The following is an 18,886-nucleotide window of genomic DNA, read 5'->3' on the forward strand; positions in this document are numbered from 1 at the left end:
CAAAAATATAAATAGTAAAGTACAGATACCCCCAAGAAACTACCTAAGTAACGTTAGTACTTTAAAGTATTTACTTTACACCAGTGATAGATTATGACTGTCTGACTGGCTAGCATGGCTCACTTCAGAGTACAGGCTCAATTTCGAGCAAGCATTATGTTAGTCAAAACCTGGGTCCTTTATCATCACATTTTGAAACCGTCGTGGTGAGGACAGGACTTGGCAGGAGGAGAGCAAGGAGGTGTGCATGCTAACGTTGATTATGTTGTCATTTCAAATACTGTGAAATAAGTGACGTTTCCAAGTCACAATTTACCAGTCGTTGCGTTATCAAAATATCATTGTGTTATCCAACTTGTTTACTCAATCTACAGTTGTCACAGCTAACTAGCTAGCTAATTGTTGTTGGTTGTACATTAACTAGCGTATGTCTGCCTATACACGGGTAGCTACCTGGAGGTGTTTTTCGGAAGGATCAAATTGATTTTAATGTTGTGGGGGTATACTTTTCTTCGACTAGCCAAAAGTTCCCAATATTATATATGTGAAGTGTGTTGCTGGCTAGCTAGTTTTTAGGCTAAACTTCCGGTTTAACTAGCCAGCAATTACTCGTGTAGGAGTGTTTTGCACCGGCTGAAAGTGTATTCCATTCAATTTGGATCCGTGCTGCCTCCCGGGCTTGAGCCAGATGCCCGGCTCTGTGCGACGGCCAAATCGGCTCAAAACAAAATAGACTTAACTAAGCACGTGTAGTAATGTGAGTAGGATTATTTTTTCACATGCACATTTGCTTTTGATTAAAACGCTTTATCTGCCTAACAAATGAAAACTATTTGAAAATCCTAACATTTATTTTATGGAAAAGAGATGTTCTATGTTTATGAATGATGACCAAGCTGCCCATATTACTTTTCGATTTGAGAAGGGCTCTCCTCCCTCCCCGTTTTTGCCCGATGAAGTGACGGGCCATAGCCGGTGTACCCCGGGACAGAATAATCGAACCCCCTCACTGGCATGAGCCATGCCTTGGAAGTGAGCATGCGTACAATGTCTTGTAAACAATGACACGATTCCAGACTGTCTTGAGCATTGTCTATTTCAACAGTTTGTCTTTGCTAAATATGAAAATACATTTCAGATCATGAACGAAAATAAATTAAGGTGATGTCTGGTAAGTAGGGATGTACATGTGTCGTCTGATGTAATCAAGTCTGAGTTAAAATAGATTTGTATCGGTAAAATTACCATGAAGACATGAGATATCAAATTGTTAATGCACGAAAGTAGACAACAGGAATGGCACTTGGGCGTGACACCATGCGATTGAATCGATTAACATTCTAAATATTCCCACGCCTCCTCTGAAATCGGTGATGTTAAAAAATATCGAACGCTAAAGACTTTATTCATAGATTTTGATCAGAGCTTTGTCCCCTGTGCAAATATTTCGAATCGCCCGTTCCGTTCATTATGGCTTGCATGTTTGGGAAGCTGCTAAAAAAACAAGCGTCATGTAGGCGGGCTGCAGTGGGGTTAAGGTTTGTTTTAGGGTTTTTTCATATCCAAGATAAATAATTTGTTCTAGGCTTTGAAACAGTTACAGCTATACCTCTTTGTCCTTTAATGGCAGAGCCGTATTTAAGGGCTGTCTAGTATGGATCGGGGTGAATGGGGTGGATTTGTTATAAATAAGCTCAATAGGGGGTCTGTTCAGTGTTTTTAATTCTTCCTAAATACATTTTAAACATATTTCCTAACCATGCAAAGATTAAGAAGTAGCCATATGCACATTAATCATTGTATTGTATTATACTGTCAGTGTCACTATCATTACACAGCAGTTTGACTATCAAATCCCTCCCTCTCCAATGCAGATAGCCTAGCTGAAGCATGGAGGCGGTTCTGAGCAGGCTGAGAGGGCTGAGTGCAGACGAGCTGCGAGAGGAGTTCACCAGGGCCGACCTCAAGTGCGGCCCAATCACGGCCACCACTCGTGCTATCTTCGAGAGGAAGTTGGCCCGCGTCTTGACAGAAGCCGAGGGCAGCAGCAGCGCCACAGACACGGACAGTAGCAGTAATGCCACCACCACAGGCCCAGGCAGCAGTGCAATGGCCGCCAGTGCAGCAGGGCAGGCCAAACCGGTGCCATCATGTGCCACAACATCAGCACCCACTGGCACTGACTCTCTTAAGGTTGTCATTGATGAGGTGGACTTTGGTTACGGAATGGGGCTCAATCCCCCAGAGGAAGAGGAACTTGGCCTGACAGTAAAGTCAAGGATCCCTTGTAATATTGGTGTGGAAGACCCTGGCTCTCAGTCTAAAGCAGAGACTCCTTCAAAGACAGCACAAATGTCACCAACGTTCTTCTATGGAGTGTGTCCGTTGTGGGATGATGTCTTGGCTACAAATGGTAAGACACAGATTGTTGACTTATATTCTACATTTGTATCTTAAAGCATAATTGACAAATAATTAATTTAAATTAGAATATTTGACATTTTGGCCTCCTTTTAGACTCCATATTATTTCATCTGTATGTGCTACAAAGCAAACTGTCGTACAGTACATTCTGAAAGTATTCAGACCCCTTGACTTTTTCCACATTTTGTTGCGTTAGTCTTCTAAAATGGAATACATTGTTTTTTTCCCCCTCAATCTACACACCTTTGGCAGTGATTACAGCTTCGAGTCTTCTTGGGTATGATGCTACAAGCTTGGCACACCTGTATTTGGGGAGTTTCTCTCCTTCTCTGCAGATTCTCTCAAGCTCTGTCAGGTTGGATGGGGACAGTCGCTGCACAGCTATTTTCAGGTCTCTCCAGAGATGTTAGATCGGGTTCAAGTCTGCTCTGGTTGGGCCACTCAAGGACATTGAGACTTGTCCCGAAGCCACTCCTGCATTGTCTTGGCTGTGCTTAGGTTCATTGTCCTGTTGGAAGGTGAACCTTCGCCCCAGTCTGAGGTCCTGAGCGCTCTGGAGCAGGCTTTCATCAATGCTCTCTCTGTACTTTGCTTCGTTCATCTTTCCCTCGATCCTGACTAGTCTCCCAGTACATACCACTGAAAAACATCCCCACAGCATGATGCTGCCACCACTGTGCTTCACCATAGGGATGGTGCCAGGTTTCCTCCAGACGTGACGCTTGGCATTCAGGCCAAAGAGTTCAATCTTGATTTCATCAGATCAGAGAATCTTGTTTCTCATGGTCAGTCCTTTTGGGTGCCGTTTTGGCAAACTCCAAGTGGGCTGTCATATGCCTTTTTACTGAGGAGTAGCCACTCTACCATAAAGGCCTGATTGGTGTAGTGCTGCAGAGATCGCTGTCCGTCTGGAAGGTTCTCCCATCTCCACAGAGGAACTAGAGTTCTGTCAGAGTGACCATCAGGTTCTTGTCACCTCCCTGACCAAGGCACCTCTCCTCCGATTGCTCAGTTTGGCCAGGCGGCCAGCTCTAGGAAGTGCCTTGGTGGTTCCAAACTTCTTCCATTTAAGAATGATGAAGGCCACTGTGTTCTTGGGGACCTTCAATGCTGCAGACATTTTTTGGTACCCGTCCCCTTATCTGTGCCTCGACACAATCCTGTCTCAGCGCTCTATGGACAATTCCTTCAACCTCATGGCTTGGTTTTTGCTCTGACATGCAGTGTCAACTGTGGGATCTTATATAGACCAGTGTGTGCCTTTCCAAATCATGTTCAATCAATTGAAATTACCATAGGTGGACTCCAATCAAACATCTCAAGGATGATCAATGGAAACAGGATGCACCTTAGCTCAATTTCGAGTCTCATAGCAAAGGGTCTGAGTACTTATGTAAATAAGATATCTGTTTTTTATTTGTAATAAATTTGCTAAAATTTCTAAACGTGTTTTCGCTTTGTTATTATGGGGTATTGTGTATAGGTTGAGGATTTTTTTTTCTTCATTTCATTCATTTTAGAATAAGACTAACGTAATAAAATGTGAAAAGGTCAAGGGGTCTGAATACTTTCAGAATGCACTGTATGAAGCTGTACCACTTGCTCTGCTATGAGTAGTACTTTGATTTCAATAAAAAAAAAATCTGCCGTTAATTGATCAATATTGAAAAATTATAAACATGCATATTTAAAATATAACATTTTATTTGCTTACTTTTTGTATATATTGTTTAACATAATATACTCTACAGAAATTCTGGTCCTGGAGGGCAGAACACTTTTGTTTTTGTTTCTACCTGGTAGTTAATTGTGCTCACCTGGTGTCCCAGGTCTGAATTATTCCCTGATTAGGAGAGGATGAAACCCAGAAGTGTTTCAGCCCACCAGGACGGGAATTGGGCAGCCCTGCTACAGAGTCCAACGGCAGCGAGCTTTACACCACTCCAGCCAACGCTTGGCATTGTGCATGGTGTTCTTAGGCTTGTGTGTGTGGCTGCTCAGCCATGGAAACCCATTTCAGGAAGCTCCCGGCGAACAGTTCTTGTGCTGATGTCGCTTCCAGAGGCAGTTTAGAACTCTGTAGTGAGTGTTGCAACCGTGGATAGACTATTTTTACACGTTTCAGCACTTGGTGGTCCCGTTCTGTGAGCTTGTGTTGCCTACCACTTTGTGGCTGAGTCGTTATTGCTCCTAGACGTTTCCACTTCATAATAACAGTACTTACAGTTGACCGGGGAAGCTCTAGCAGGGCAGAAATTTGACGAACTGACTAGTTGGAGAGGTGGTATCCTATGACAGTGCTACGTTGAAAGTCACTGAGCTCTTCAGTAAGGCCAATGTTTGTCTATGGAGATTGCATGGTTGTGTGCTCTATTTTCTACACCTGTCAGCAACAGGTGTGGCTGAAATAGCCAAATCCACTCATTTGAAGGGGTGTCCACATACTTTTGTATATATAGGGTATATGTCATATACACTGCTCAAAAAAATAAAGGGAACACTAAAATAACACATCCTAGATCTGAATGAATGAAATATTCTTATTAAATACTTTTTTCTTTACATAGTTGAATGTGCTGACAACAAAATCACAAAAAATGATCAATGGAAATCAAATTTATCAACCCATGGAGGTCTGGATTTGGAGTCACACTCAAAATTAAAGTGGAAAACCACACTACAGGCTGATCCAACTTTGATGTAATGTCCTTAAAACAAGTCAAAATGAGGCTCAGTAGTGTGTGTGGCCTCCACGTGCCTGTATGACCTCCCTACAACGCCTGGGCATGCTCCTGATGAGGTGGCGGATGGTCTCCTGAGGGATCTCCTCCCAGACCTGGACTAAAGCATCCGCCAACTCCTGGACAGTCTGTGGTGCAATGTGGCGTTGGTGGATGGAGCGAGACATGATGTCCCAGATGTGCTCAATTGGATTCAGGTCTGGGGAACGGGCGGGCCAGTCCATAGCATCAATGCCTTCCTCTTGCAGGAACTGCTGACACACTCCAGCCACATGAGGTCTAGCATTGTCTTGCATTAGGAGGAACCCAGGGCCAACCGCACCAGCATATGGTCTCACAAGGGGTCTGAGGATCTCATCTCGGTACCTAATGGCAGTCAGGCTACCTCTGGCGAGCCCATGGAGGGCTGTGCGGCCCCCCAAAGAAATGCCACCCCACACCATGACTGACCCACCGCCAAACCGGTCATGCTGGAGGATGTTGCAGGCAGCAGAACGTTCTCCACGGCGTCTCCAGACTCTGTCACGTCTGTCACATGTGCGTGTGAACCTGCTTTCATCTGTGAAGAGCACAGGGCGCCAGTGGCGAATTAGCCAATCTTGGTGTTCTCTGGCAAATGCCAAACGTCCTGCACGGTGTTGGGCTGTAAAGCACAACCCCCACCTGTGGACGTCGGGCCCTCATACCCCCCTCATGGAGTCTGTTTCTGACTGTTTGAGCAGACACATGCACATTTGTGGCCTGCTGGAGGTCATTTTGCAGGGCTCTGGCAGTGCTCCTCCTTGCACAAAGGCGGAGGTAGCAGTCCTGCTGCTGGGTTGTTGCCCTCCTACGGCCTCCTCCACATCTCCTGATGTACTGGCCTGTCTCCTGGTAGCGCCTCCATGCTCTGGACACTACGCTGACAGACACAGCAAACCTTCTTGCCACAGCTCGCATTGATGTGCCATCCTGGATGAGCTGCACTACCTGAGCCACTTGTGTGGGTTGTAGACTCCGTCTCATGCTACCACTAGAGTGAAAGCACCGCCAGCATTCACAAGTGACCAAAACATCAGTCAGGAAGCATAGGAACTGAGAAATGGTCTGTGGTCACCACCTGCAGAACCACTCCTTTATTGGGGGTGTCTTGCTAATTGCCTATAATTTCCACCTGTTGTCTATTCCATTTGCACAACAGCATGTGAAATTTATTGTCAATCAGTGTTGCTTCCTAAGTGGACAGTTTGATTTCACAGAAGTGTGATTGACTTGGAGTTACATTGTGTTGTTTAAGTGTTCCCTTTATTTTTTTGAGCAGTGTATTTGTATCTGGAAGCATAATTATTATGCTTTAAGATTCAAACGTATGTCAACAATCCTTCCTCCAAAGGACCTATGAATAAAATTGTGGGGGGGGGGGAAAAATACATGTATATATTTTTTCAATTTCTTTTTGAGGAATCACCCAAACCTGCAATTTACTTTGGCCTGTTAATCAGTCAAAAGTTTATGTAATTATTTATTTTCACACAGAAATGCAAAGGTAGAGAACTGTTGGCAGGCTAGCTATGTTGATCCAATAATGAAGTTGACCCCGCATGCTGTCACACCACAGTCAATGTCCAATTCAAACATTTTATGTTGTCCATGACATCATGCTGTTCAGGGTTTATTTTTGTTTTGACTTGAAGTCAGTGGTTGAGACACACAGAACATCTGTCACCTTATATGGCATTCTGGATCAGCATGGCGACTACAATTTTTAGCAGTAGTAAGACTTTGAGCTGCTTTGCTTGTGATGGCATAATATCTGACCATGACCTGTTCTAAATCCAATTCTGGAATGTTTCTATTTGTAGGTAGACATCCGGAGCGATCTAAACATACATTTCAATGTTTATTTGTTCTTCCTGGTTCAGAGAGGTCCCATGTGTATGGGGATAAAAAGGAGGCTCTTCAGGCTGTGAAGAAGATGAGGGTAGGAGCTCGCTTTAAAGCCTTCTCCAATCAAGAGGATGCTGAGAAATTTGCCAAAGGGATCTGTGACTACTACCCCTCTCCCAGTAAATGTGCCCCCTGTGTCTCCCCTGTCATACCAGGCCTGGTCTTCTGCAAGGGTGAGTGTTGGGCTGAGGACAATTATTCTCTCCTCACAAAAAAGACATTAGCTCAGTACTTATTTGTACACTCCTAGACAAATACACCAAGTCAGTGCTTTTCATGGGTATTTGGATAGCGTTTCATTTCTTGGACACACGTCCAAGTTTGAAACGAGTAAGCTGTTTATCGCATTCCGCTGTCTCCATCTCTCGGTTCTGTCGCATTAGACAACATCCCTGTCGTGGAGGTAGACGCCATCAACAGGGAGAGGGCCAACAGCTTCAAAAGCCCTCGCTGCCAGGACCTGACAGCCAAGCTGAGGAAAGCTGTGGAGAAGGGGGATGAGGTGGCCTTCAGTGAGCTGGTCTGGAGCAACCCACGCTATCTCATCGGCTCCGGAGACAACCCCACCGTAGTGCAGGCGAGTCGGGGTGGAACAATAATCTTTAGTGGATGTGTGCCACCTTTTAATATAGCCTATACTACTGCACCAGATTAATATACTGTAATTAATATACTGAAATGATATATGGATGAAATCAAGCGGTTTTTTTTTAGTTAGCAGAATAATTCATCCTAAAAGTTCTCCACACACTAAATTCATTCCTCCGTGTGTTCCCAGGAGGGATGCAGGTACAACGTGATGCACGTGGCAGCCAAGGAGAACGAGCCAGGGATCGCCCAGCTCCTGCTGGACACGCTGGAGAACCCGGAATTCATGAGGCTCATGTACCCTGATGACCTGGAGGCCATGATGCAGAAACGCATCCGCTACATCGTGGACCTTTACCTCAACACCCCAGACAAAGCTGTGAGTATACTTACGATACCGCTCTCTCCAGCGGTGTAGTGGTTGTCATGGAGAAGTGGGTATTCTGAAATTGTGTCAACAAAAAAAAACGTTATTAACGGTCCACCCGCGAAGGACAGGCGCCCTGTGTGAAAATGTTATTGACTGTGACATACCCACTGAATCCCATATTGGTCTTTCACAGTCAGGCCAATCCAAGCTGTACTGTGCAAGTAGGGTAATAGTATGCCTACTATTGAAACCGGGTCAGAAATTCACAGGTTTCTGATATTCCCCTTTTTTTCCAGATTTCCGCTCTCATTGTCATACTTTTTGAAATAGTCCAGAACAATGCTTAAACCACGTTAGGAGACCACTTTTGAGGTCTGCGAAAAGACATTTCGGGGGGTTTTGTGTGTAGTTAGGCCGACCCTTTAATTCAGCTGCGTAGGCAACTGGCACTGTTTTCTGTGGTTAGCGGTGTTTCTGTAGCGCACATGAGATGGAGTTTGTGAAAACAAATGGCCACTGGATTGATTCAAATAGTCATATCATTCTGCCAGGTGGGCATATGTTACTTCGTAGTTAACATTTAATAGAGAAGGTTTTTGGGAAAGCCTTTCCATCTACCAGAAGATAGTTAGGTCTATCATTATCATTATCAATATATTTGTCCTGTACCTGATTTACTTTTTTTTTTGAAACCTGGACGTTTTACTTCATATTATGGGGCATGTCTTACCTTGCTTCAAAGTAGCCTATAGCCAAAATTCCACCATAGAAATTATTATTTTATAAAGACTTTCTCATATGTGCTCTTCTGTTCTATTGGTTTTCAAATCAACTTTCTTTCATTGTCTAGCAGCAACAGGCATTATCCTAGTCGAATTAGCAACATGTGATACAGTAGTTTAATCTTTTAGATCTCCCCTATTTCTAAATCTCTTAACGGATATTTCCGTCTCTGTCCATGAAACCGCTCTAATGTGCGGTGTCGCATTTTAGACTGGTGTTTTCTCGCAGGCCTACCGCCGTGTGCACATTGCTACGCTTAAAATGGGACGAAATAATAGTTTGCTAACATTTTTAAGCTAAACATTCTGATCTGCTCCATCAGCCTTATTAATTAGTACGGCGTATACCTCCACTCCACTACTTTGATACACAGCGTTGGGAATAAGAAGTTAGTATGCGCAATGGCCACTAAAAGAAAGTGGGTATACCTGCGTATACCATCCACTACACCACTGGCTCTCTCCATAAGTATATTGCCTGCCGCCTTGTAGGTCAAACTGTAGGTATAACACTGAATAAGCCGGCCGTTTGTGCAAATAAAATAGTAAAAAAATCGACAAATGATGTAAGCTCTATGAAACTACTTTTTGAGTGCATGGCTATTGCCAACTGTATGTTTAGGTTTAACTGTAACCGACTTGTGTGTTTTGGATTGAAGTGCCAATGTTCTTGCTGTGTGTGTGTAACTTTGGTTGTCTGTCCCAGGGCTTTGAGACACCACTCCACTTTGCCTGTAAGTTCGGGTGTCCAGAAGTGGTGAATGTCCTGTGTTCACATCCTGATACAGATAAAAACTGCAAAAACAAGTACGACCAGAAGCCATCTGATGTGAGTTGCTCCAGAAATATAGATTTTTTTAACAACTAGCTACCGACTGCTGATTGGTCCACATGACTACTTGATTTTCATGAAATTCTTCTGTATCCCTGACAGGTTATTTGTGAAAGAAAAAACAAAACCCAAGAGGTGAAACAGAAGATATGTGACTATTTGGAAGGTAAGTTCACTGCCTCCCAATCACAGGACTTATGTTTTCCTATACTTCCCTATTTACCCAATAACACCTTCTCTTCTGTCACAGATCGCTGTTATATACGCCTACTGAGGGCCATAGACAACTCATCCCAGCCTGTCATTGGTGCTCCCTGGTCACCTGAGCCATCAGAAACTCTTCCTCATTCGCTGGCTCCCAGGCTCACACGAAGTCCCATGGATCCGGTGATGGCAGTCAGGGCATTCGCTGGCCCACTCAGCCCATCTAAGGTCATTATCGCATTATCTCCTTTCACCTCACATTCTTCTTCTCTTATTTTCACACTTCATTTCTTTCTTTTCTATTTTCATGTGGGAAGCTGTTGTAGAAACACAGGATGTATGTAACTTCTAATTAGTGTCTTCCTTGCAGGCAGATGAGTTCCGTCGGGTGTGGAAGACGCCCCCCAGAGACAGGGCAGGGTACTTCCAGCACATCCTGAAGTCCGACCCTGACCGTGGAGCAGAGAGAGTGGGCAGGTACGTCTGGAAAGTCCACAAGTTCAACAACTATGTTCTACTGTGTCTCCGTTACTTTACCAGTGCAGTCACTTTGACATTTGAATATCTTAGAAAAAGGAAGAATACATTTTTACACCCACTACAATGTACGCATGCTTCTCCAACAGTAGTGTGTTATGTTTTCCCTTACAGAGACCTTGCCAGGGAGCTGGGCCACCCCTGGGCTGAGTACTGGGACTTCCTGGATAGTTTCACCGACCTGTCGTCTGCAGACGGCCTCCGTAAGCTGGAGGAGTACCTCAACAAGAAGGACTTCAGTCAGCGTGCACACGAAGTGGCAGGGGAGAACGTAACCAGCAACCGCTTCAGAACACCTTCCCCAGGTAATGTTACCCTCACCAGTTGCTCTTGATAAACTGTATAGCTGTGGTATTGAATTCCAATGATCAAGTTTGAGAAAGGAGAAAGATGAGATGCTGCCGTCACAGTCTTGAATTGATGTTCCTGTACTATTTTAGGTTGACCAGTAAATGTATTTCTTGTAGCTTAACATAAACATTTTGTCCCTCCCCTCTGCCATTCACAGGGAAGCCCAAGAAGTTCTGCAACTCCATCTCGGTGGGGGCCTTCCTGGATGAGGGTGATGACGTCAGCCTGGAGGAGATAAAGAACCGTCAGAATGCGGCGCTCACCAGCATCACCTCAGCGTGTTCTAAGGACAGTCTTGCGGGCGCTGTGGGTGGGCTGGGCCTCCATGAGTTCCACATCCTGCCCGTGTCCCACCACGGCGCCGATGACCTCATCGAGACAGCCGCCGAACGACACCTTCTGTGCTCCTCTGTGTCAGAGAGCCTCCTCTCGCCCTTCTGCAACAACGGCCTTTGTCCCTCCACGGGGGCAGAGAGGACTCACAACGGGGACAAGGGGTCCCCCCGCACCTCCTCGTCCCCCTCCCGTCTGCTGTCACCTATCACCAACCTGATGGTGGAGTTTGAGAGGATGTCCCTGCAGGACGGGCTGAACGGCCTTACCAGGTACAGGGAACGGAGGAGTAGCGGGGGACACAGGGAGGGACTCTCCCGGGATGAACTGGCATCTGGGGTGGGCCACCTCACGCTGGGGGGTAACAGCAACGAGGACTATTTGTTTGAGAGGGGCTGTAGCTTGGAGCCTGGGGACAGGGAGAGGCGTGTGAGGGAGGGAGAGGTGGAAGACCGGGCCAGTGGTGGAAGCGGCAGCTCGGAGGAGTACTTTACGGCTGAAGAGAGCTTGGAGGCTCTGGCCCAGAGGACTAGGGGGCCAGGGACGGTGTCGGGGCGCACGCTCTGCGCCAGATCTAAGTCGTGGGATCACGGGGGGAGGGATCTGAGCAGCTCCGGATCATCCAGCTCCTATACATCCCTGGACAACTCCCATGAGTTCCTAGCACGGACCCCACCTCGCATCAGAAGGGGACTTTTCATTGAAGGGCAAGTGATGGGGATTAGGGTGACGGTTCTGAGGTTTTTAGTTAAGGACATTAGCAAGCAACAGAAATTAAATTTGTCAACACTTTCAACTTGTCTCTCTCGTTTTGTCTTTCAGGGATTCACCAACTAAGTTGGACAGAGAGGTCCTGTCCGCAATAGAAGTCATAGACATTGACCTCTCAAAGTTCCCCAGCATTCAGAAATGGAAAAGTACAATGCAGACATACACCTCTTCAGACATGCAAAGGTTGGTTTGACGATTCTTCACAGCAACAACAAAAAAATGCCCCCATGAACAGTTGTCATTGCCTGCAAGTTGTCTTGTAAATATGGAAACACATTGACAAGTGCTTAAAATGTAAGTTGCTATCACATGTAAGTAATAAACGCAGACTCTAATTATGGCTTTGTTTCTGTTTGTCTTTCAGCTGGCCCAGCCCTGTGGGGGTAAAAAGCAGCTCCAGGGTACATCGGGCCTCTCCCCTCACACACGGCTCTCCTGTCAGCAGCCTTTTGTCCCCTGCCGGTGGCCGCTTCAGTCCCGCCCGGCACACAGGCTCTCCGGACTTCACCAGCACCAGCCGCTACAGCCCTGCACACGCCAGCTACATCCAGCGCATCCGCCTCAGGCACATCAACGACCCCTAACACCCCCCCGGCCAGAAACGATAGGCTACAACTCTGCCACCACGGTGGTGAAATATGCCAGAGCCCAAAACCACGTACCTAACAAAATATGCACAAGTGTCTTGAAGATTTGTATTAATGTTAATGATGTATGGTATTACTATATATTGCATACATATGAGATTCTCGGTATGTTGGGTTGTGACATACACTCAGACTTTTTAAAAAAGAAACAGGTTTCCTTCAGTCTGTACTACATACTGTATGACTGTTGAATAGACATTCATTTAATTCATAGTGTGAAACACCTGTATCATAGCTCAGTCTACTTTGAATACAGCTGCACTCCCCAAAAGATTGAGTAGATGTTTGTTAAACCTCAGAATATAATCCTCGATAGGATTCACTAACTGAAAATATGTTTTTAAAAAGTAAATAATTGTAGTTATTTTTGGTATGTCAGTCATTAGCACAAAACCAACTTTTTATTGTGTGTATTAAACCAACTGCCAGTGATTTTGTTCTCAGTTCAGGAATTGCCTTAATTGTTAGAAACAATGGACCAGTCAGTCTCCAATCAGAATTAGGCACATCCTGTCCAGTTTGATCAAAATGTATGCATCCTGACACACAACAGCATAGCAACCACCATCCTACTGGAGCTAGCACAGCAAAAGACTGCAATGCAAACATGGGGAAAATGATAATACGCTGAGTTTTCCCATGTTTTTATTTTGTTATTTAATAAATTGAAATGTTTTCATTTTCCAGGTACCAATGTTTCTTTGTGCATTTTGGTCATTTCTGTGTTGTCTTGACACTTCTCTAACGACTGTCAGTCTCACACAAAAGCTGAACTTCTTGAACGCTTCTTGGCTTTGCTAAATGTGTCCAAAAAATACCAAGCTGTACATAACAGGTTACTGTAGAGTGCAACAAAGACATGTTTACTAATGTATAATCAATGGCTGACAATGTGCAAGAACCTGCAATAGCCAAACTCTAGGAAGATCGCTATCACTGTTAAAATAGTCAATTTACAAACTGCTGTAAAATGTATGGTTTTCCAGCCAGCAAAGCTAATCTAGAAGTTAACAGCTATCAATCCAAATTCAATAGAAATCACCCTTACTATATATTGTCAGTCTGGGTCAGTATGAGAGACGTGAGTAATATTGAATGTGAATTTAAATTTTGATCAAAGGCACAAACTATTTCATGGAGAGGATTGTATTGTCTGTTGTGGTGACAGATTAGATTCTGTTTTATGAATGTGGTGTTCTGCAAATTGCACCTAAATACTTAAACATGCTTATTGTGCTTTGGCATTCTGTGCTTTATTTTAAAGGCATAAAAGTTTCACTTCATCACAAATTTTCCCCTCTTCTGTATGTCCAGATCTTCTCATTTGCGTTCGACTAATAAATACAAGTTTCCTCGCCTTTGAATTGTCATTTGAGCACTTTCTAACATTGTTACTGCCTGAAATGGTGGTGGCGCTCTTGTCCTCTAACAAATGACAGTGTTGGCACTACAAAGCTTGAAAATTACACAAAGGTGCATTGGATTTTCTGTTAAGTCTTGAGACAATGTCTCAGCTTGAGCTAACCCTATTTTAAGACTGTACGAGTACTTATTTGGTGTACTACTGAGGAACACAAAACATTTACATTACCATGTCTCCTTTATTGCATGTTTCTACTTAATACAACAATCTAAACCTCAGAGGAAGCCTTGATCCAAATACAAAAGGGCTGAGCATGATAAGCATTTACAGCATTACAGTAAATATGCCATACAAATTTAGAACGTTTTTGGTTTTAAAATCCTTCAGTCCCTCAACTCTTATACCCTTTACATTCATAATGAGTGGGCACTGGCAGTCATCCCATCAGCTTTCGGAGTTCAGTGATTGGCTACAGCAACAGTTCATACTGTATACTCCCCTTTTGCACTGTAGTTGGCAAACGATGGCACAGGAGTTGATCATAAAACACCACATAAAAGTATATCATTGCATGTTGAAGCTACAAAAATAACACCAAAAGTAACTTTCAAGACACTTAAGGAGAAATCAAGAGCCATTCAGTTCACCCTGTGACCGAGATCTAAAGCTCTCCGGGAGAGAACGAGTGAATACTGTAGGTGGAACATTTCTCAGGTCCGTGTGAGTTTGTCTGGGGGCATGAACCCTGAGTCTCCCAGTGTCCTCAGTGCCACTCTGCCGCTGGGGCGCACAGTGAGCCAGGTGATGCTGCCGTTGTTCAGGCCCATCCTCAGCCAGCCCTCTGGGGGAAACTGCAGAGCCCTGAGACACAGAGGGAGGGATAGAGCCTGTAAGATCCACCAAAACACCCAAATGAGAGCTGGTCTATTTTTCTAAACAAATATTCACATATATCATGTGATGTTGAAAAGCACATCATTATAGTCATGAAATGCAAAAGACATCCATCAGCAAGACAGTGAAATTGCTAGACAAAGTAATGTAGATTGGCATCATCTTGTTGAATGAGGCTTTGATCCAGCTTGCCTGGGGAGACCAACACACCTGCACACGAAATAGCGGATGACATTGGCATGACAGACGATGATCTCGTAGCTGTCCTCCTTCTGCTTGGGGTCAGCGCGGTGGATGTAGCGACGGAAGGCAGCCTCGATCCGGGCCCCGTCCTCGTGGTACTGCTGTAGAGCGGTAGAGGTCCACAGTGGTGGTGTCAGACGAGGGTTTGAGATGACCTCTGACCTCTCATTGGAATACATTGCATTTAATTATGTATTGAATGATGCAGACAGCAGTAACTAATAAGTGAAACTAAACAGGAAGTAATATGACAGAGGAATGGGCGTCTCACCACAGCGTCAGGCTTCCAGTGGTTAACAGGAGGCACAGGTTCGATGGGTGCTCCTTCTCTCAGCAAATCACAGCTCACCAGCTCTACCCCTAAATCAAAAACAGATCAGAAGATGAGTTAGTTAGTGGTGAGTAGTGAAATGCTTATCTATGATGCTTAATTACAATTTTTACATCTGAAAATCTGAGATCAAAGCTTCTGAAGCTGTTATCAGAGGTAGAACCTTGGTATCAGGTGACGTACAGTGCCTTCAGGAAGTATTCACACACCTTGACTTTTTCCACATTTTGTTGTGTTACAAAGTGGGATTAAAATGGTTTTAATAGTCATTTTTGTCAACGATCTACACAAAATACTCTAAATGTCAGTGGTAGAAAAATTATAACATTTGGGGAAAAAAATAAAACACTAATATACAGTATCCTGATTAGATAAATATTCAACCCCGAGTCAATACATGTTAGAATCACCTTAGGTAGTGAGTACAGCTGTGAGTCTTTCTGGGTAGGTCTCTAAGAGCTTTCCACACTTGGATTGTGCAACATTTGCCCATTATTCTTTTCAAAATTATTCAAGCTCTGTCAGATTGGTTGTGGATCATTGCTAGACAACCATTTTCAGGTCTTGCCATGTATTTTCAAGCAGATTTAAGTAAAAAATGTAACTCAGCTTTATTCACTGTCTTCTTGGTAAGCAACTTCAATGTAGATTTGGCCTTGGGTTTTAGGTTATTGTCCTGCTGAAAGGTTAATTAATCTCCCAGTGTCTGCTGGAAAGCAGACTGAGCCAAGTTTCCCTTTAGGATTTTGCCTGTGTTTAACTCCATTCCGTTTCTTTTTCATCCTGAAAAACTCCCCAGTCCTTAACGATTACAATCATAACATGATGCCGCCACCACTATGCTTGAAAATATGGAGAGTGGTACTCTGTAATATGTTGTATTGGATGTGCCCCAAACATAACACTAAGTTAATTGCGTTGCCACATTTTTTTTGCACTATTACTTTAGTGGCTTGTTGCAAACAGGATGCATGTTTTGGAATAGTTTTATTCTGCACAGGGTTCCTTCTTTTTACTCTGTCAATTAGGTTAGTATACAATGTCATCCTCAGTTTTCTCCTATCACAGCCATTAAACTCTAACTGTCTTAGTCACCATTGGGATCATGGTGAAATCCCTGAGCGGTTTCCTTCCTGTCAGGCAACAGTGAAGAAGGATGCCTGTATCTTTCTTGTGACTGGGTGTATTGATACACCATCCAAAGTATAATGAAATACCTTCACCATGTTCAAATGGATATTCAATGTCTGCCAGGTGCCCTTCTTTGCGAGGCATTGGAATCCTCCCTGGTCTTTTTGGTTGAATCTGTGTTTGAAATTCACTGCTTTGGTATTTTATTAGGATCCCCATTAGCTGTTGCGAAAGCCAGAGCTACTCTTCCTGGGGTCCACACCAAACACGAAACAATTCAGAACATGAATAGACAAAAACAGCTCAAGGACAGAACTACATACATTTAAAAGCTTGACTGAGGGACCTTACAGATAACTGTATATGTGGGGTACAGAGATGAGATAGTCATCCAAAAATAATGTTAAACACTATCATTGCACAGAGTCCATGCAATTTATTATGTGACTTGTTAAGCACATTTTTACTCGTGAACGTATTCAGCCTTGCCATAACAAAGGGGTTGAATACTTACTGACTCAAGGCATTTCAGCTCTTTATTAATTTGTAAAAATGTCAAAAAACATAATTACACTTTGGCATTATGGGGTACTGTGTGTAGGCCAGTGACACAAAATCTCAATTGAATCCATTTTAATTTCAGCCTGTAAGAACAAATGTGGAAAAAGTCAAGGTCACTGTAAATATCTGCACCATGAATAGCAGGAGAGTGCAGGCTTTTGCTCCAGCTCTACACAAACACACCTGATTTAACCACATGGTCTACCGATACAACCAATCCATGTTCTGAAGTCAAAACGTGATTCTAAAGTTGAATCAGGAGAGTTAGATTGAGGCTGTACAGCACTGGTTAGTCTTGTGGAACCAGACAAGCATGTCTCTGAATATTGTATAGACTCTGGCATATGGCTCAGCTGTAAAGTCTGCCTGTCTAGGGGTCTGACCTGGGAGGTACTTGCTGATGATGTTGGCCGTCTCGGTGGCCCTGGCCATAGTGGAGTAGACCATGATGTCATACTTCAGCCCCAGGGCAGCCAACCGCTGGCCAGTAAACTCAGCCTGCTCCCGACCTGCAGAACACCAACACATAGTCCCATAAATGAGCAGATTGTACTTGTATACCACTTTCACCACCTCTAACGAGTGCTGCTGAATATGCTCTTCTTATCCACTAAAACGCAACTGTTGAGCTGTAGAGTGGAGAACTAGGTCTATGTGTCATGCTTTAAGCAACATGAATACACAGCAGAACAGGGTACAGAACCTAAAGGGGTGAGGATTCTCTCATGGTCTCCACTCCCACTCAGGTTGTACTGGGAGTGCCTGATGAAAAGGATGTTGCGTGTGGCTTTGGGTTTGCCATTCTCCTGCTCTGAGCTTGGGTCTTCACTGGTGTTCTCCTTCTTCTTCCCATTTGTAAACAGTGGGGACGGGTCCCGCCTAGTACAGTACAGAGGGAACAAATCAGTTGTGTGTGTTGTGCCCAGAGAAGTCATCTGTCAGTCTGTCAACATGTTGCTGGCTGCAAATATGAATCAATCACACTCAGCGTAGACTAAACTACTTGACCCACATCCCATCAGACCACTCTTATGTTTTACAGTAGTCTGCATCAGATTTAGCTAATAAAGCAGGCATACTTATCCCAGTTGAAGTCCCAGGCATGTCCAGTAGATGCAACCGTGTGGTTCCCCGTTGACCATGTCGCTGGCTGTGCAGCTTGGAGAATATTGAACCGACTCCACTGACCTGATCGCTCTCCTTGCGTATCACCGAAATAGCCACGGGATTCAGCTGCGGCAGCCGCCACAACCAGCACCGCTGATCCGCCAGCGAATCCACACACGAGTTTGATTGTCCTCCGATATGACATGTTGTAAAAACCTAGCGATTATGTGCAATTTGTGTTCGCTAGGTAGCGGGCTAAATTGCTAATGACGCCCAATGTGTAGAGAGAGATTTAGGAATGTAGCATCCAGCGGTCTCGAAGAGCGGCTAATCCAGACCTAGCTAGGTCCCGCCTCTGGTCAGTGGATTTACACACTTTCTAGGTACAGGGACACAGCGAATACCCTCCAACGACACTTTAATCGCCAGCTAAAAATAACTCCAGTCAAGATTATGAAGCTATTTGGAATCACTTAGCTAGCAAGCTTGAAGATAAACCAAAAGGAAAACACACAGGGCTTGGGCCTACGGTGTCTCGCTGGAGCCAAAAAAAACAGCTAGCGAAGATATTACGATACGCGAATGTCGCGGGACAAAACGAACAAATAATGCATCACTAGAGGGAGCTCACAGTTTTAAAAAAGGATGAAAACTTCAGAAGACGGGAAATCGGACAGAGATGGTGGAGATTATTATTGTCATGTAATGAATATTTTTTTGGGGGGGCAGAGGCTGCCTTTACACAGGCAG

General features: G+C 44.3%; 2 protein-coding genes across 4 annotated transcripts; one reads left to right on the forward strand and one right to left on the reverse strand.

Moving 5' to 3' along the window:
* The first annotated feature begins 186 nt into the window (after positions 1-186).
* Positions 187-13,864, forward strand: LOC120035926 (ankyrin repeat and LEM domain-containing protein 2-like). Of its 2 annotated transcripts, none has more exons than XM_038982493.1 (13): positions 187-241; positions 1,875-2,413; positions 7,067-7,264; positions 7,475-7,668; positions 7,870-8,058; positions 9,538-9,660; positions 9,766-9,829; positions 9,914-10,095; positions 10,238-10,344; positions 10,519-10,709; positions 10,913-11,795; positions 11,911-12,042; positions 12,224-13,864. In XM_038982493.1, the coding sequence occupies exons 2-13, from the start codon at positions 1,891-1,893 to the stop codon at positions 12,441-12,443; spliced, it is 3,006 nt and encodes a 1,001-aa protein (XP_038838421.1). In that variant the 5' UTR covers positions 187-241; positions 1,875-1,890; the 3' UTR covers positions 12,444-13,864. The 2 variants fall into 2 exon arrangements, with proteins under 2 accessions (XP_038838421.1, XP_038838367.1); XM_038982439.1 differs by lacking the exon at positions 187-241 and adding an exon at positions 1,069-1,171.
* On the reverse strand, positions 13,730-18,665 carry LOC120036090 (serine/threonine-protein phosphatase PGAM5, mitochondrial-like). Of its 2 annotated transcripts, none has more exons than XM_038982597.1 (6): positions 18,109-18,665; positions 17,733-17,908; positions 17,413-17,538; positions 15,278-15,366; positions 14,974-15,107; positions 13,730-14,730 (listed from the first exon to the last, which is right to left on the reverse strand). In XM_038982597.1, the coding sequence occupies exons 1-6, from the start codon at positions 18,339-18,341 to the stop codon at positions 14,580-14,582; spliced, it is 909 nt and encodes a 302-aa protein (XP_038838525.1). In that variant the 5' UTR covers positions 18,342-18,665; the 3' UTR covers positions 13,730-14,579. The 2 variants fall into 2 exon arrangements, with proteins under 2 accessions (XP_038838525.1, XP_038838583.1); XM_038982655.1 differs by having other exon boundaries at positions 14,587-14,756.
* Positions 18,666-18,886: the final 221 nt, after the last annotated feature.

The sequence above is a fragment of the Salvelinus namaycush genome, chromosome 1 (genome assembly GCF_016432855.1).
Source record: "Salvelinus namaycush isolate Seneca chromosome 1, SaNama_1.0, whole genome shotgun sequence".
NCBI classification, from domain to species: Eukaryota; Metazoa; Chordata; class Actinopteri; order Salmoniformes; family Salmonidae; genus Salvelinus; species Salvelinus namaycush.